The 13814-nt window shown below is 40.4% G+C and overlaps 1 protein-coding gene across 5 annotated transcripts in view; it reads left to right on the top strand.

Moving 5' to 3' along the window:
- The window catches only part of LOC132391879 (fibroblast growth factor receptor-like 1), a 329539-nt gene that overhangs the window by 296530 nt on the left and 19195 nt on the right, over positions 1-13814 (top strand). For 4 of the 5 annotated variants that reach the window (XM_059965615.1, XM_059965613.1, XM_059965614.1 and 1 more), the window contains exon 7: positions 3995-7007. The exons of the other annotated variant lie outside the window; for it this stretch is intronic. In XM_059965615.1, coding sequence (XP_059821598.1) covers positions 3995-4410 — 416 coding nt within the window. In that variant the 3' untranslated portion in view covers positions 4411-7007. Of the gene's footprint in view, positions 1-3994; positions 7008-13814 lie in introns of those variants that run through there. 5 annotated transcript variants of the gene reach the window in all.

The raw sequence follows: 13814 nt of genomic DNA, 5'->3' as shown, positions 1-13814 counted from the left end.
TCTATGTACTTGTACCCCTAGGTCTCCTTATACTACAACATTCTCAGGGCCCCGTCCATTCTGCCCTGATTTAACCATTCTTCCCTCGTGGTCACATCTTCAAATTACAGTAGGCAAGGCACAATTTCTCATGGACAAAGCTATCCCTAATCAGTCCAGTCCTTCCCCAATGTAGGTAAATTCTTCCTCTCTGAATACCCTCCAGCAACTTTCCTGTCGTCCCCAGTGTTAGGCTCACTGGCCTGCCATTCTTAAATGAAGGCACAACATCAGCCACCTTCAGTCTTGTGGTATCAGACCTGAGCCTAAGGGGAGATCCAGTGCCGCAAAATTTCTTCCCCTGCTTCCAAGGAAACACTTGGTTAGACCTTGGGGATTTATCCATCTTTATGCACCTCAAGACAGCCAACACCCTCTGATTCGTTATATTGGGAGGCTTGAGGATATCATTGTTCCCTTCAATGAATTTCCTAGCTTACATTCCTTCATGGTAAAGATGAATGAGAAATACTTATGCAAGACTCAACCATCTCCCATGGCTCCACACATAGCTGTGGTGTTATGAAGGGCCCATTTCTGTGTTGTATAGCTCTAGGTCTCTAAGAATTGTGACATTTGCTGGGAATGAAGAAAGTTGCAGGATTCCAGGGAGTGATCAGGCTTGGAAGGTAACCGAAAAAAAATACCAGATGTACAATTGGCTAAATACTCTTCTGTTATGTATGATTCTTGGAAATAAGAGAAAAAGTAGGTTCAGGAGTTAGAATTGCTCAAGGACATGGTGCCACTGGGTAAACTATTCATGGCTTTACCTGAGAAATGTTAGCTGGCCCCATCACAATGAGTGACTTACTTGATTATAAGCCTTCAGCACATTGTCCAGAGTCTTCTCAGAAAAGATTGGTTGGGTTTGTTCCAATGTTTAAAACATCTACTGTGATGTTGTAGTTGAAATCTTGCTATGCCTTTAGCTGCATGCATTTGAATTTTAAGACCATGTTAAATTTGGTGAAACTCTCATGCAAAGAAAATTGCTTGGCTTCTTCAGGAGTACAGTCGTGCCAGCTGGATAAATTGTAAATGATGCTTGTCAAGGAGACTGTATCATTGATAGCCAACTTGTTTGACCTAGGTCCCAAATGGATCTAGAATCCACTCATTGTGTTGACATGGAAACTGTTATACAATGGACAAATAATATACCCATATTCTAAATTATTTCTTAACTTAGAACATTCTGTACTGGAGCTATAATGAAGCTGCCACACCACCAATCGATAAAGGAAAATGTATGCAACCTAAGTATGCAACCATGACTCACTCTTCAGCTTGATCACTCTTCTCTTTACTCAACTGTGTATTCAGTCCTACTAACAATTGGCCTTTACAAAGCTTAATAGGTTATTGATTACTAGCAGATGTGGGAGAAGAAAACGAGATTATTTGCCCTGAAGTTGTCTCATTTCTAAGGGATTTACCTGTGTCGGTTATCTTGTTAAAGTATACGCTCAGTAGCCACTTAATTAGCTACCTCATTTACTTAATAAAGTGGCCATGTTTGTATGTTCATGGTATTCCAGTATTGTAGCCCATCCATTTCAAGGTTCAGCATGTTGTGCATTTGGAGATGCTCTTCTGCACACCACTGTTGTAACACATAGTTATTTGAGTTACTGCTACCTTCTTGTGAATTTGAATCAGTCTGGGCATTCTCCTCTGACCTCTCTTATTAACAATGTGCCTTTGCCCATAGAACCACTGGTCATTGGATTTTTTTTTGTTTTTGCACTGTTCTCTGTAAACTCTAAAGACTGTGGAGGGTGAAAATCCCCAGGATATCAGCAGTTTCTGAGATACCCAAACCATTCTGTCCAGCACCAACAGTCACTTCACAGTCAAGGTCACTTAGAACATATTTCTTCCCCATTCTGATGTTTGGTCTGTCCAACAACTGAACCTCTTGACCATGTCTACATGCTTTTATGCATCGAGATGCTGTCATACGATCGGCTGATTAGGTATTTGCATTAACGAGTAGGTGTACATATATACCTAATGAAATGGCCACTGACTGTATGTCAGGCTGGTAGTTCCATGAGCAATTGTAAATACAGCTCATGCCCTGACTTCCAATGATGCAAGTCATTTTACATGTCCATCAACAGAATTACCAGCCTGTCTCATAACTTCTCATTTGAACAAGATACAAACTGTCATGTTGAAGATTAAAGTGAGTCAGATGGGACTTAGTACTTGTCTCCAAGTTCTTTCTATTTTTGCTGTGCTTTTAGCATCATTAAACCAAATTAGGTTCAATAATTAGTGACTGAGAGACTCAGCTGTGCTTTAATGCCACTCTAATGAGAAGGCATCTGAACTTGGTAATGATTTAAAACAGATTAAGCCACTTCAAATAAGGATAGCGTCATTCAAAGTTGATCTGGTCTGCATTGCCACTGTAATTTTATTAATAATTCTGTCTTACAAAGCTTAGAGAGTGTGATATCTACATGAGACTTATTTCACAAGATACACACTAACGAATAGGTGTAGAGGTGGACCGGATAAAGTGGCCACTGACCGCATGTCAGACTGGTAGTTCCATGAGCAATCGTAAGTGTGGTTCACGCCCTGACTTCCAGTGATGCACCAAGTGTGAAAGGTGGTAGCCTAGCAGTTAGTGTAATGCTTTACAGCATCAGCCATTCATTTCTGACAACGTTTATAAGCTGTTAGTTTGTTCTCCCCCCCAGCCGTGCGGCTTTCCTCTTGGTCTCCGGTTCCCTCCCACATTGCGAAAGGTGTACTGTTTAAGACTGAGACTGGGCATGCTGTGTTGCTGCCGGAAGCATGGCAATATTTTTCGCCTGATTCCAGCACATCTTTGGGCCATGTTGGTCTTTGACCCAAACGAAGGATTTCGCTGTATATTTCAATGTTTCGATGCGCATGTGACAAATAAAAGCTAATCTTACTCAGCTTCCCGGTCCTATGTTTTGCTCTGATTTTTCTTGTTTCTTATTGGTTTCCTGTCCTTTGGCCAATATGAAATCTGTGAACAATTGTGGAACTGAGAAATCCAGGAGTGCAAGTACGTTGTTCACAGAATGTGACATCACAGGTAGACTGGGTGATGAAGGCAACATGTGGCACGCTGGCCACCATCAGTCAGGTGGTTTTGTACAGGAGTTGAAACATTATGTTGCAGTTGCACAAGATGTTGTTGGGGCCTCTTTTGGGGTATTATGTGCCATTCTGCCCACCTGTTGCAGGAAAGGCATCATTAAATTGAAAAGAGTGCAGAGAAGAGTTACAAGGATTCTACCAGGACTCAAGAGCCTGAGTTTAGACAAAAGGCTGGCAAGCAAGGATCTTATTCCTTGGAATGTAGGACAGACCTTATAGAGATGTTGAAAATCATGAGGTGTATAGACAGGGTGAACAACATACTTAGGGAAGAGGAACTAAAAACTAGAGGGTATAATTTTAAGGTGAAATCTGCAGATTTAAAAAGACCCAAGGGGGCAATTTCTTCACTCAGGGTGGAGAAGATGGGTATTTGGAATGAGCTCCCAGAGGAAGTGGCTGAGGCAGAAATAATAAAAACATTTAAAAGGCATTTAGCTAAGTACATGCACAAGGAAATCTGCAGATGCTGGAAATTCAAACAACGCACACAAAATGCTGGTGGAACACAGCGGGCCAATACAGACAAATGGGATTAGCTTGGTTATCACCATGGTCAGCATGGTCTAGTTGCAGTTAAAAGCCCATAGCCACATCGTACTTGGTGCTTTGACTCTATAATTGAACAATGGATGCATGCTTTGATGGCAGTTATTATCTCATGACAAAATATGAGCATTGAACGAAAATGGATGGGATTTGCAGTCATCTATATTGAATTTCTTCCCTTGGTTTTAACTTTGTCTTTTTGTTTTTCACCCCTGTCCCCTTACCCTTTTGTCTTTTCTGGTCTCTCCTGGTGTGACAGATCCCAAGCCCCCGAAAGCACCTGTGACCACTTCGTCGAGTGGTAGCCTGCCCTGGCCTGTAATCATCGGGATACCTGCAGGTGCTATCTTCATCTTCGGGACGATCCTGCTTTGGCTATGCCAAACCAAGAAGAAGCCTTGCTCAAGCCCGGCAGCAGCGGTGGCCACGATCCACAGGCAGCAGCAGAGGGACCGGACCTGCGTGTCGCAGGCACCGGACAAGGAGTGCGTCACTCCGATAAACTATGAGGAATATGTGGCTCAGCAGCAGCACCTGCTGGCGCAAGGGCCTCCGCTGGGTGTGCCGCCGGCCCCGAAAATGTACCCGAAGATTTACACGGACATCCACACTCACACGCACTCTCATGTCGAAGGGAAGGTCCACCAGCACCAGCATATCCACTATCAGTGTTAGCTCAGAGCCACTGGAGTACCGGGGGTATTTCCATCTTCCTGCAGGACCTCTCTCGTCAGCCCACACTGCCGGTATGCTGAAGGCTAGCTGGCAAAGGCCTCCTTAGGAACTTGGGAGACAGAGTGGAAAATGGAGCTACTCTCAAATTCCCAAGTAATGAGAGTGTACTTGGACGCAGTGAAACCTGGGCTGAAGTGAATGATTCAAGGTGATATTTTAGAAGAGATTCATACCAAAAGATCGACTCAATGCCTAACTTGTTTTAAATAAAACTGCAATAACTCAATCATCTCACACTAATCCCAATTTAAAAAACCTTATGAAATGCAACTAACTTTTGATGCACAGTCCAACTAATGAAAAACTTTGCCCCAAGTACTGAACAATTGCTTTGTACTGATAAATTTTATATATATATATATATATATATATATATATATATATATATAAAATTATAAACTATACTTGAGGTATTTTTGAATACTGTGAGACTAGTTGACTTATGCAGTTAAATCCCAAAACAAAAATACCTTATCCTCAACAAAACCAAATAATATTTATATATTATATATATTTCAAAAATAATTACAATTATTTGAAATACGAACAGGAATTAGAAAGATTATATTTGCAATAATACAGACAAATACATCTGTGCTCACTATAGACGCTTCTCATTAAGTTCTTTGCGTTTTAAAGAAAGATGTTGTCGACACCAAGTTCCTGGCTCACTTGATTCAGATTTAAATAGTCAGTGCTTCAAAATGGATGTCTGCTGGGTGCTGTGGAAAGTTTGAAACAAAGCCTGCAAAATAACTGTGTCTGGCCACTGCCGTTATGAACGAATGGAACAGCAGAACAATACTTCACATGTGAACTGGCAGAGACTGCGAGGATGAAATATGTATTCATCCAGGCAGCGGAAAAGTGGATGCTGTGCTGCTCTCTTTCACTGAAGAGACAAGAAATGCTGGGCAATCTGCCACATCAGTTGGGGTCAAGATATGTCATCACAGCCCAGCAGCTGCCCCAGCAGAGCCTCCAGGTGAACTGAGCTTTGCTTCCGCTCTTAACCTGCGATCATACCTTTCTGTTCCATACAATCAGTTTGCAATGACGTTGTAGCAAATAGTAGTGCTTATGTGGATTAGAGAGAGACACTAATCACAGAAATAAGCCTTTTTGGTGTAAAACTATATAGATTTTAAACAGAAAGTCATGTATATTTAATTTATTTTGTTAAGCAAGAAAAGAAAGTGTATCATATTTTCCTCTGAAACAGGTGTTTGTTTCTATAAATATATTTGATCAAAGGTGAAACTGAATTGTTGCAGAGTTGGGATTAAAAAAGAGATCCTACACAGCATGAATTGGCTAATGTCATCTATCAATGAGACTGTGTGTAAGATTTTTATGCAAAGCCTTTTTTATCCAAAGTAATCTTTATATCGACAATCTTGTATAGACTGTCCCATTGTTACTGCTGGCTTCTTTTTGTATCTGTCGTGTTTTGAACACAATTGTAAGTTCTTTAAACATATTTCAGAAAGAAATATTTTATTAGGAAAATAATGTAATGGCATAAAAGGACTAATATCACTGTATCCTGTTTATATCTTAGTACTTCCCAGATTATTATTTGAACAACTTCTGATGCTTTTATGGGAATTAAAGACACCATAAAATATTTAAACACATTAGTAATTCAACTAAGTCGCTGTGGAGAATAGCTAGCAATCTAAAGTGAGTTTATGACACTGTAAAAAGTAACAAGAAACTGCTAGGTTTATAGCCTGCCCTAATCAATGCTAAAGTGTGCCTCACTGCTGTTATAAGAAGCACTTTATGACAAGTTTGAAGTCAGTCCCAAATGCCTTATTAAGTATAATTGGTTTGAGAGACTTTGCCCATTGACCATTGCTTAAAGATATGCATGTGTCAGTAACTTGTATCCATGGCGAAGCAGGCACTCACCGCCTTACTGTCATTCCGTCCAATAGGGAGTGAGGTAAGTGGACGAAACTGTGAGACCAACTCGAACTGATACATATCTGGCAACCAACTAGACTGTAGAATGAAAGACCACCTACATAACAATAGATAGCACATAAAAAAATCTATTTACAATTTAATACGTCAGCAACAGAATAGAGTGCCATGGTAACATTGCAGTTAGAGTGATTGTATTACAGCTCGGAACATATAGGAGTTCAATTCCGGCACCATCTGTAAGGAATTTGTACATTCTCCCTGTGAACCATTTAGATTTCCTCCAGGTGCTCCGGTTTCCTCCCACATTCCAAAGACGTACTGGTTAGTAGGTTAATTGGTCATTGTAAATTGCCATGTGGTTAGGCTAGTGTTAAATGGGTTGGTTGCTAGGCGGTGTGGCTCATTGGGCTGGAAGGGCCTGTTCCTCACTTCATCTCTAAGTAAATAAAATAGATGACTCACATGCCTGAACAGACTTGTCCACTCGCCATCAAACAAAAACACACCCTTTGATCAAATAACACAACAGAGAAAAATAAAACTTTCTTTCATAAAGTTCATTAAACATTTAAAGAAATAATATTATTAATAAAAAGACAGATAAATAGATCGTTAACTCTCTTTACTGGGCCATTTTCTTAAACAGCGTTTCCATCAAAGAACATGCAATCTTCAGGTGAAATAGGTTCCAGTGATCCGTTAGTAAAAATATTTTCCAATAATGGGAATTCTTTGAACATTTCTTATGTAAAGAGTTATAAAATTGTAGAACATTTCCCAATCTGTAAAATAAAACAGTGTACATATGTTAATTCCATTGCCTTTCATTCTGAAAGTCAGTGATATGATCACTGTTCTTGATAAAGCCATTAGGTCATTGTAAGTGGGTGAGCTATTTAGGGCTGGTCTGTTGCCATAGTGTCTATTAAATTATATTGAGCAAGTATATAATTAAAGTAATTCATTTACCTTTGTAGGAGTCAGCTTTAGATGTGTTTAAGTTGGAACAAAAAGAAATGGATTTTGACAATGGTATACCTTGAGAGGTAGTTAGCTCGTACATGATCAGAAACTTAGCTTTGAAGACCAGAATTCCTTTCACTCTTTTGAAAAGCACATCAGTAAGAGAGGATTGTGTGTATATTGCAACACGGAGACAAGTAAGATCTTCCAAACGTGTTGCTTTTATGACGTATGTCTTAAGTTCTGCAACTCCGTTCCATGCACTCATCACAATTTTCAGCATCCCTTCCCAAGATGATCTTCTTGAAAACTAAAAACGTTCCCAAGCAGTGTAAAAGATATTTGAAGTGAAAGTTATTATACATCAGAAAGACTTTTAAAGTAAGTATATCCTATCATTTGTGTCAGTTTACACATTGAAAGCTGCTTAGCATATGCATTGTCCAGCTCTTGGATCTAAATCTCATGACCAATAACATCACTGCTGCATGGGAAATGGAAGAAAATTATTTTCTATACTATCATTACATATATGTAATATGCAGTATGTGAACAGTATGGTACATTATAGATCACTCCCACTGTATCAGAAGAGAGAATAGATCAAAATGACTCACCTTACAATCTTGAATTTTCCCCATTGATTTTATTGGCAGTAGCAGTAGGGTCTGAAACATATCTCCCATAAATAAGATAAACAAAAGTGGCAGACATGTGTACTTACATTGCAAATGAATAAATCCACATAAAGCAGACTTTGCTACTTACTCCATGGACTAAAATGTATTTCACAGAATTGTTTGGAAGCATAATTTTGATGCTCGGGCTAATGCCCAAAAGCTTGTTCTAAATGTAGGTTTTAAAGAGTGTCTTGAAGAGGGCGAGAGCGGTAGAGAAGCAGAGGAATTTGGGAATGGATTTCCATAAGATTGAGGCAACTAAAGACCCAGCTCTCACTGGTGGAACAAATAAAATTTCAGGTGGCAAAGAGGTGGAAACTAGAGAAGAGTGTTTACCTCGGACAATTATGGGTGGAAAGAATTCAAGAGATAGGAAGGTGCAAGGCTGTGGAGAATTTTTGAAAAGAAGAATGATAACTTGTATTCCATAAAATTCAATTATTTTTGTTGGATAGTGAATACTCATTTTATATAGGACTGTGATAGTTTTTCTAGATTTATTTTACCTTTTGCCTAGGTTCATTGTTGATGTGCATGTACAGTATATATCTGCTATTCCCCATTGCTATGAAGGATCACTGCCATTGCACCAATACAATCATTAGGAGAAGTAACATTAAAATGCAAACAATTTTCATTTATGTATTTCAAGGTACCTTAGTGGGTTCTGTGGAGGCAAAAATGTCTGCTAAAGTGACCTTGTCTTCAATGTTGGTAACATGAAGAACAGAAATAATATTCTTGCAAAAAGCTACCCAGTTGTGAAAGTCTGCGACACAAATATAAAGAGCCGGTGCTAAGAAAGCTACAGAGGGGGCATGGGTGCTCATGGAACCATCAGGAGAGGAGAAAAACTAGATATCAAATGGAAGGCTGAATATATATTGTCTTGTGTTTTGTGCAGCACATTCATCTGCTGCGCTGACTATGCAGACCAAGTTCCCTTTCTTGGATCCAATTGCCGATTTCACTCCTCTCAGTCTTCTGTTTGTGCCAATGAACAAACAAACTTTTTCCAGCTGAACCCCTTCTCCCTCTGTGGTATAACATTCAATGAAGTCTTTGGTGAACGTGTCTGCCTGTTATTACGTGGGCAATCTCTTCACTTTACAACATTGCTAGTCTTCATTATATATTGATGTTTAAAATGTCTCTTATTTGAAAAGAAGTGCTGAGTTCCATCCTTTTTGCAGTTAGTCTATCTTTGCCTTCTTCAAAACTATCTCTCATTTGTATTTGAAAACGCAAACACGAGGAGATCTGCAGATGCTGGAAATTCAAGTAACACACAAAATGCTGGTGGAACGCAGCAGGCCAGGCAGCATCTATAGGAAGAATCACAGTCGACGTTTCAGGCCAAGACCCTTCGTCAGGACTAACTGAAGGAAAAGACAGTAAGAGATTTGAAAGTAGGAGGGGGAAGGGGAAATCCAAAATGATAGGAGAAGACAGGAGGGGGTGGAGTGAAGCTAAGAGCTGGAAAGGTGATTGGCAAAAGGGATACAGAGCTGGAGAAGGGAAAGGATCATGGGATGGGAGGCCTAGGGAGAAAAAGGGTGGGGGAGCACCAGAGGGAGATGGAGAACAGGCAAAGAGTGATTGTGAGAGGGCAGAGAGAGAAAAAAAAGGAGGGGGGAATAAATAAATAAGGGATGGGGTAAGAAGGGGATGCTTGCAGCACCACTACATTTGGCTTTGAAGTCTGCGATGGTATGCAGGCTTGCTACAAGTCACGTGTGCAAGTGATTGTGAATCTTGACTCAATCTTCTCCCTACATTGTTGTTTTGCAGCCTTGATAGCTTTGCGCAGATCATAGCTGCTTTTCTTGAGCTCTAGTTGACCACCAGCGATGTAAGCTCGATGTTGTGCAGAAAGTGCTAGTCGCACGGAACTATTGATCCTATTGAAACTATTGTTTCAGGAAGACCCTGGCCAGCTTCTGGTGAACAACATCATCAATGCCCTTGTGGATGAAACCGTGACTCCATCTGTTAACTCAGAGACATCCTCATCATGGAAGACATTTCAGTCGACGTCATTGAAGCGGTTCTGCAGCATGGAGGCCGATTGGTCAGAACAACATGGACGGTTTTAACAATGGCTGCCTCTTGTTTCAGCTTCTGCCTGTATGTTAGCAAAAGCAGGATTGAAGAGTGGTCTGATTTTTCCAAAAGCTGGGCGAAGGAGAGCTTTGTAAGCATTGCAGAAGGGAGTGTAACAGTGGTCAAGTATTTTATCTCCATAAGTGCTCACCTGGATGTGCTGACAAAACTTCAGAGAGGCTTTCATCAGCGACGCTCGACTAAAGTCACCAGCGACAATGAAGGCAGCCTCTGGGTGTGCTGTCTCCGCGTATCCAGCATGCCTCCAGCATTTTGTGTGAGTTGCTTGCTTTTCCAGCATCCGTAGATTTTTTCTTGCTTGTGATTGGGCTAACATTGCATTTGCCTTCCTCACCACCAACTCAACTTGCCAATTAACCTTCAGGGAATCCTGCACAAGGACTCCCAAGCCCCTGTGCACCTCAGATTTTTGAATTTTTTCTCCATTTAGAAAATAGTCCATGCATTTATTCCTTCTACAGAAAGTGCCTGACCATACACTTCCCAACACTGTATTCCGTCAGCCATTCCTTTGATCATTCTCCTAATCTGATCAGGTCCTGCAGTAGCCTTTCTGCTTCATCAGCATTACCTGCCCCTCCATCTATCTTTGTACCATCTGCAAACTTGGCCACAAAGCCAAGTAAGGTTATCACACTAAGCATGACTCCTCAAGCCTATCACATCTGCAAAACTGCAGCAATGTAAATTAAATTGTGCCTTCAGTATACATTCCAAAAAGCTTCCCGGAAATGTAATCAGAGGTATATTTTAAGAATTAACGACAAAGAACAAAGGAATGAATTTGCGAACTTGATTTGATTGCTGAAAGCATATGGCAGAATGATTAAAATCAGAGATGCAGAGTAGATGGAATCAGACATCTAGGGGGCAAAACACACAAAAAGCTAGACGAACTCAGCAGGTCGGGCAGCATCTATGGAAATGAATAAATAGTCAACGTTTTGGGATGAGACCCTTCATCAGGACTCCGAAATGAATGCAAACATTGCATTTGCCTTTCTCACCACTGACTCAACCTGCAAATTAACCTTTAGGGAATCCTGCACAAGTCTGCAAACTTCGTGTCGTCTGCAAATCTAGGAGGCCTAAGGTTGAAGTAGATTTCAAAATTAATTGGACGATGTAGCACAGATGAGAATTTTAGAACTGTGTTGTTAATCAGCAGCTGCCTTATGTAAGAAAGCATAATAAATGAAGGGTAAACCAGAACCAGATCATGTGGATTTGGAGAGTAGAGTTTAGGCATTCACAGATTTTCATGTACACCTTATCCTCGTTATATGCGGGAGGTATGTTCCTCGTAGCCGACACATAATGTGAAATCGCATAATGTGAATAATCATTTAAATGGAGAAAATAGGGATGCGTTCCAGAGGGCTTTCTAAATATGTTTTATCTGTAATTTATTCATATTTTCATAAAAATATGACACAAAAGCAGTACCAGAAGGCAATATTTGTATTATATTTAATCAATTTAAGGTAATATTCAATGTAATAAATTATAGAAAGTTAACATACTAGGGTGTACAGTGCTCACCAACAGTGGCAGGTGTGTTCGCTCCAGGAGATGAGTGGTTGTTGTGGTGTCGGGCAGCTTTACATTGGATAAGGTGGATGGTTGTGGTTGTCAGGATCATATCAAGCACAGCAAGGGGTGAAGGAAGACTCACAGAACTCTAAGAACTGCCGGCAGCAGGAGATAACACCGGTTTGAAGAAAGTGGTGAGGGTTGTTTGCTTGGCAGTATTTTGTTTTTCAGCATAAATTTGCTTGTAGGGAAGAAGGGTTAATGGCAGGGAACGACTGAAATGCTGACTCTGTTCTAAACTTGGGTCCATGTCCATCGCCATTTGTCCCAAGTGATCTGACTTCCACCATTCCCTCACCGTTGGTAAACTCCTGGGATTTTCAAAATCGTCTGTTGCTTGCAGCATCTGAGAGATAGTTTGCCGTAAAAAAATACACCTTGGATGTGGATCACACCTTGGTCGTGTGGTTGAATCAGTGATGTTGTGTTAGGCGGCAGGAAACGCACTGTTATGTTAGGGTGAATGCTGTCCAAATGTTTAGGATGGGCTGGCGCATTGTCAAGCAACAAAAGAACTTTAAAGGCAAGGCAATCACGAGGAAATCTGCAGATGCTGGAAAAAGCAGGCCAGGCAGCAAGATTCTGTTCCCGGCAGCAGCATCCCAGAGCTGTGTTAGTTTACCTGATGCCGCGCTGTTTATAATTTCCAACTTTTTTTCAAGTGTGAAAGCGGTTCTCTGCCGCTCGGCTGATAGCCCAGGACATGACATCGGACACTTAGGAGGCATAGTTAAATATTTCAAGCACAAAATCACTGCACTGTAGATAAAACCAACAAAAGTTTAAGAGTGCAAGATCATACATCCACACCTTGCCAAAACCAGTGTGAGACTGGCGGGAGTGAGATTGTGAGGCATGCGCTCGTGACTTGTATTAGCGGGAAAGCGGTGCTTCTTGCATAACTGTAAGTTGTGGATGCATATAAGCAGACATTGGTAGAAATAGGTTCCTCGCATAACTGTGAATCTGCATAGTCTGAAGACAGGAGGGTGTAATGGATAACAAGATGTCAATTTACATTGAATTGGAATAATGAGTTACTGGCATTAAAACAAAAAGCCATGGATGGAGGTTTCAGTAGCTATGAGTTTCAGCCAAAATACTGGTTAAAGATGTTCAGGAGGTGGAAACATACAGTTTTAGTGCTGTGTGGCTGAAAAATCCCCTGTGAGACTGATGAATGAGGATACAATTTGTCTGATTCATCTTGGAAGAGAAAGATAGAAATGATATCTAGTTCATGATTGCTTTAGTCTACCCAATGATCCTTTTGGTTGTGGTTTTCAATGTTGTGTAAGATCATGTTGATTTGACTATACATTACAGAGTATAAATTATATTGAATAAAATTCAGTCAAATATTTTCTCCTACCCTTCGTAGCCTCATTCATTCTCTCAGGACTTATACTGCTTTGGCAGGGCTGTTTTCATTCCTCATGTATTCTCCCTCAATCTCCTTTGATGCTCCACAACAAGCAAATCAATCCAAGTCTGTTGTTCATCTCACTTCTTACACCATGAACAGGTGGTTATCAGCATCATCTGATCTCTTTCTCATACCTTGATTCTCAGCTTCAAAGTTCAAAGTCCACAGTATATTTATTATCTAAATACATACTATCTAAATACCATATGCTACCATGAGATTCATTTTCTTGCAGGCATTCACAGTAAATACAAAGGAACACAATCACATAAATGTAAAAATGCACACAGCAAAGGTGGATAAACAACTGATATGCAAAATGCAAAAAATTGTACAAATACAAAAGCAAAAAATAAAATAATGATAATAAATAAATAAATATAGAGAACATGAGATGAAGAATCATTGAAACTCAGTCAACAGTAGATGCCATTTTATTGGCTCTTCACTCAACCCTGGAATACCTGTGCAGTGAAGATGCATACGTCAGGATGCTCTTCATTGGCTACAGCTCAGCATTCAATACTATCATCCCTCAAAACTCACCAATAAGCTCCAAGACCTAGGCCTCAATATCTCTGCGTCAACTGGATCCTTGTCAGTGCTCCCTCCTATGAGCAAGTAAG

Source organism: Hypanus sabinus, chromosome 3 (assembly GCF_030144855.1).
Source record: "Hypanus sabinus isolate sHypSab1 chromosome 3, sHypSab1.hap1, whole genome shotgun sequence".
Lineage (NCBI taxonomy): Eukaryota > Metazoa > Chordata > Chondrichthyes > Myliobatiformes > Dasyatidae > Hypanus > Hypanus sabinus.
This window is presented reverse-complemented; position numbering and strand designations above follow the sequence as displayed.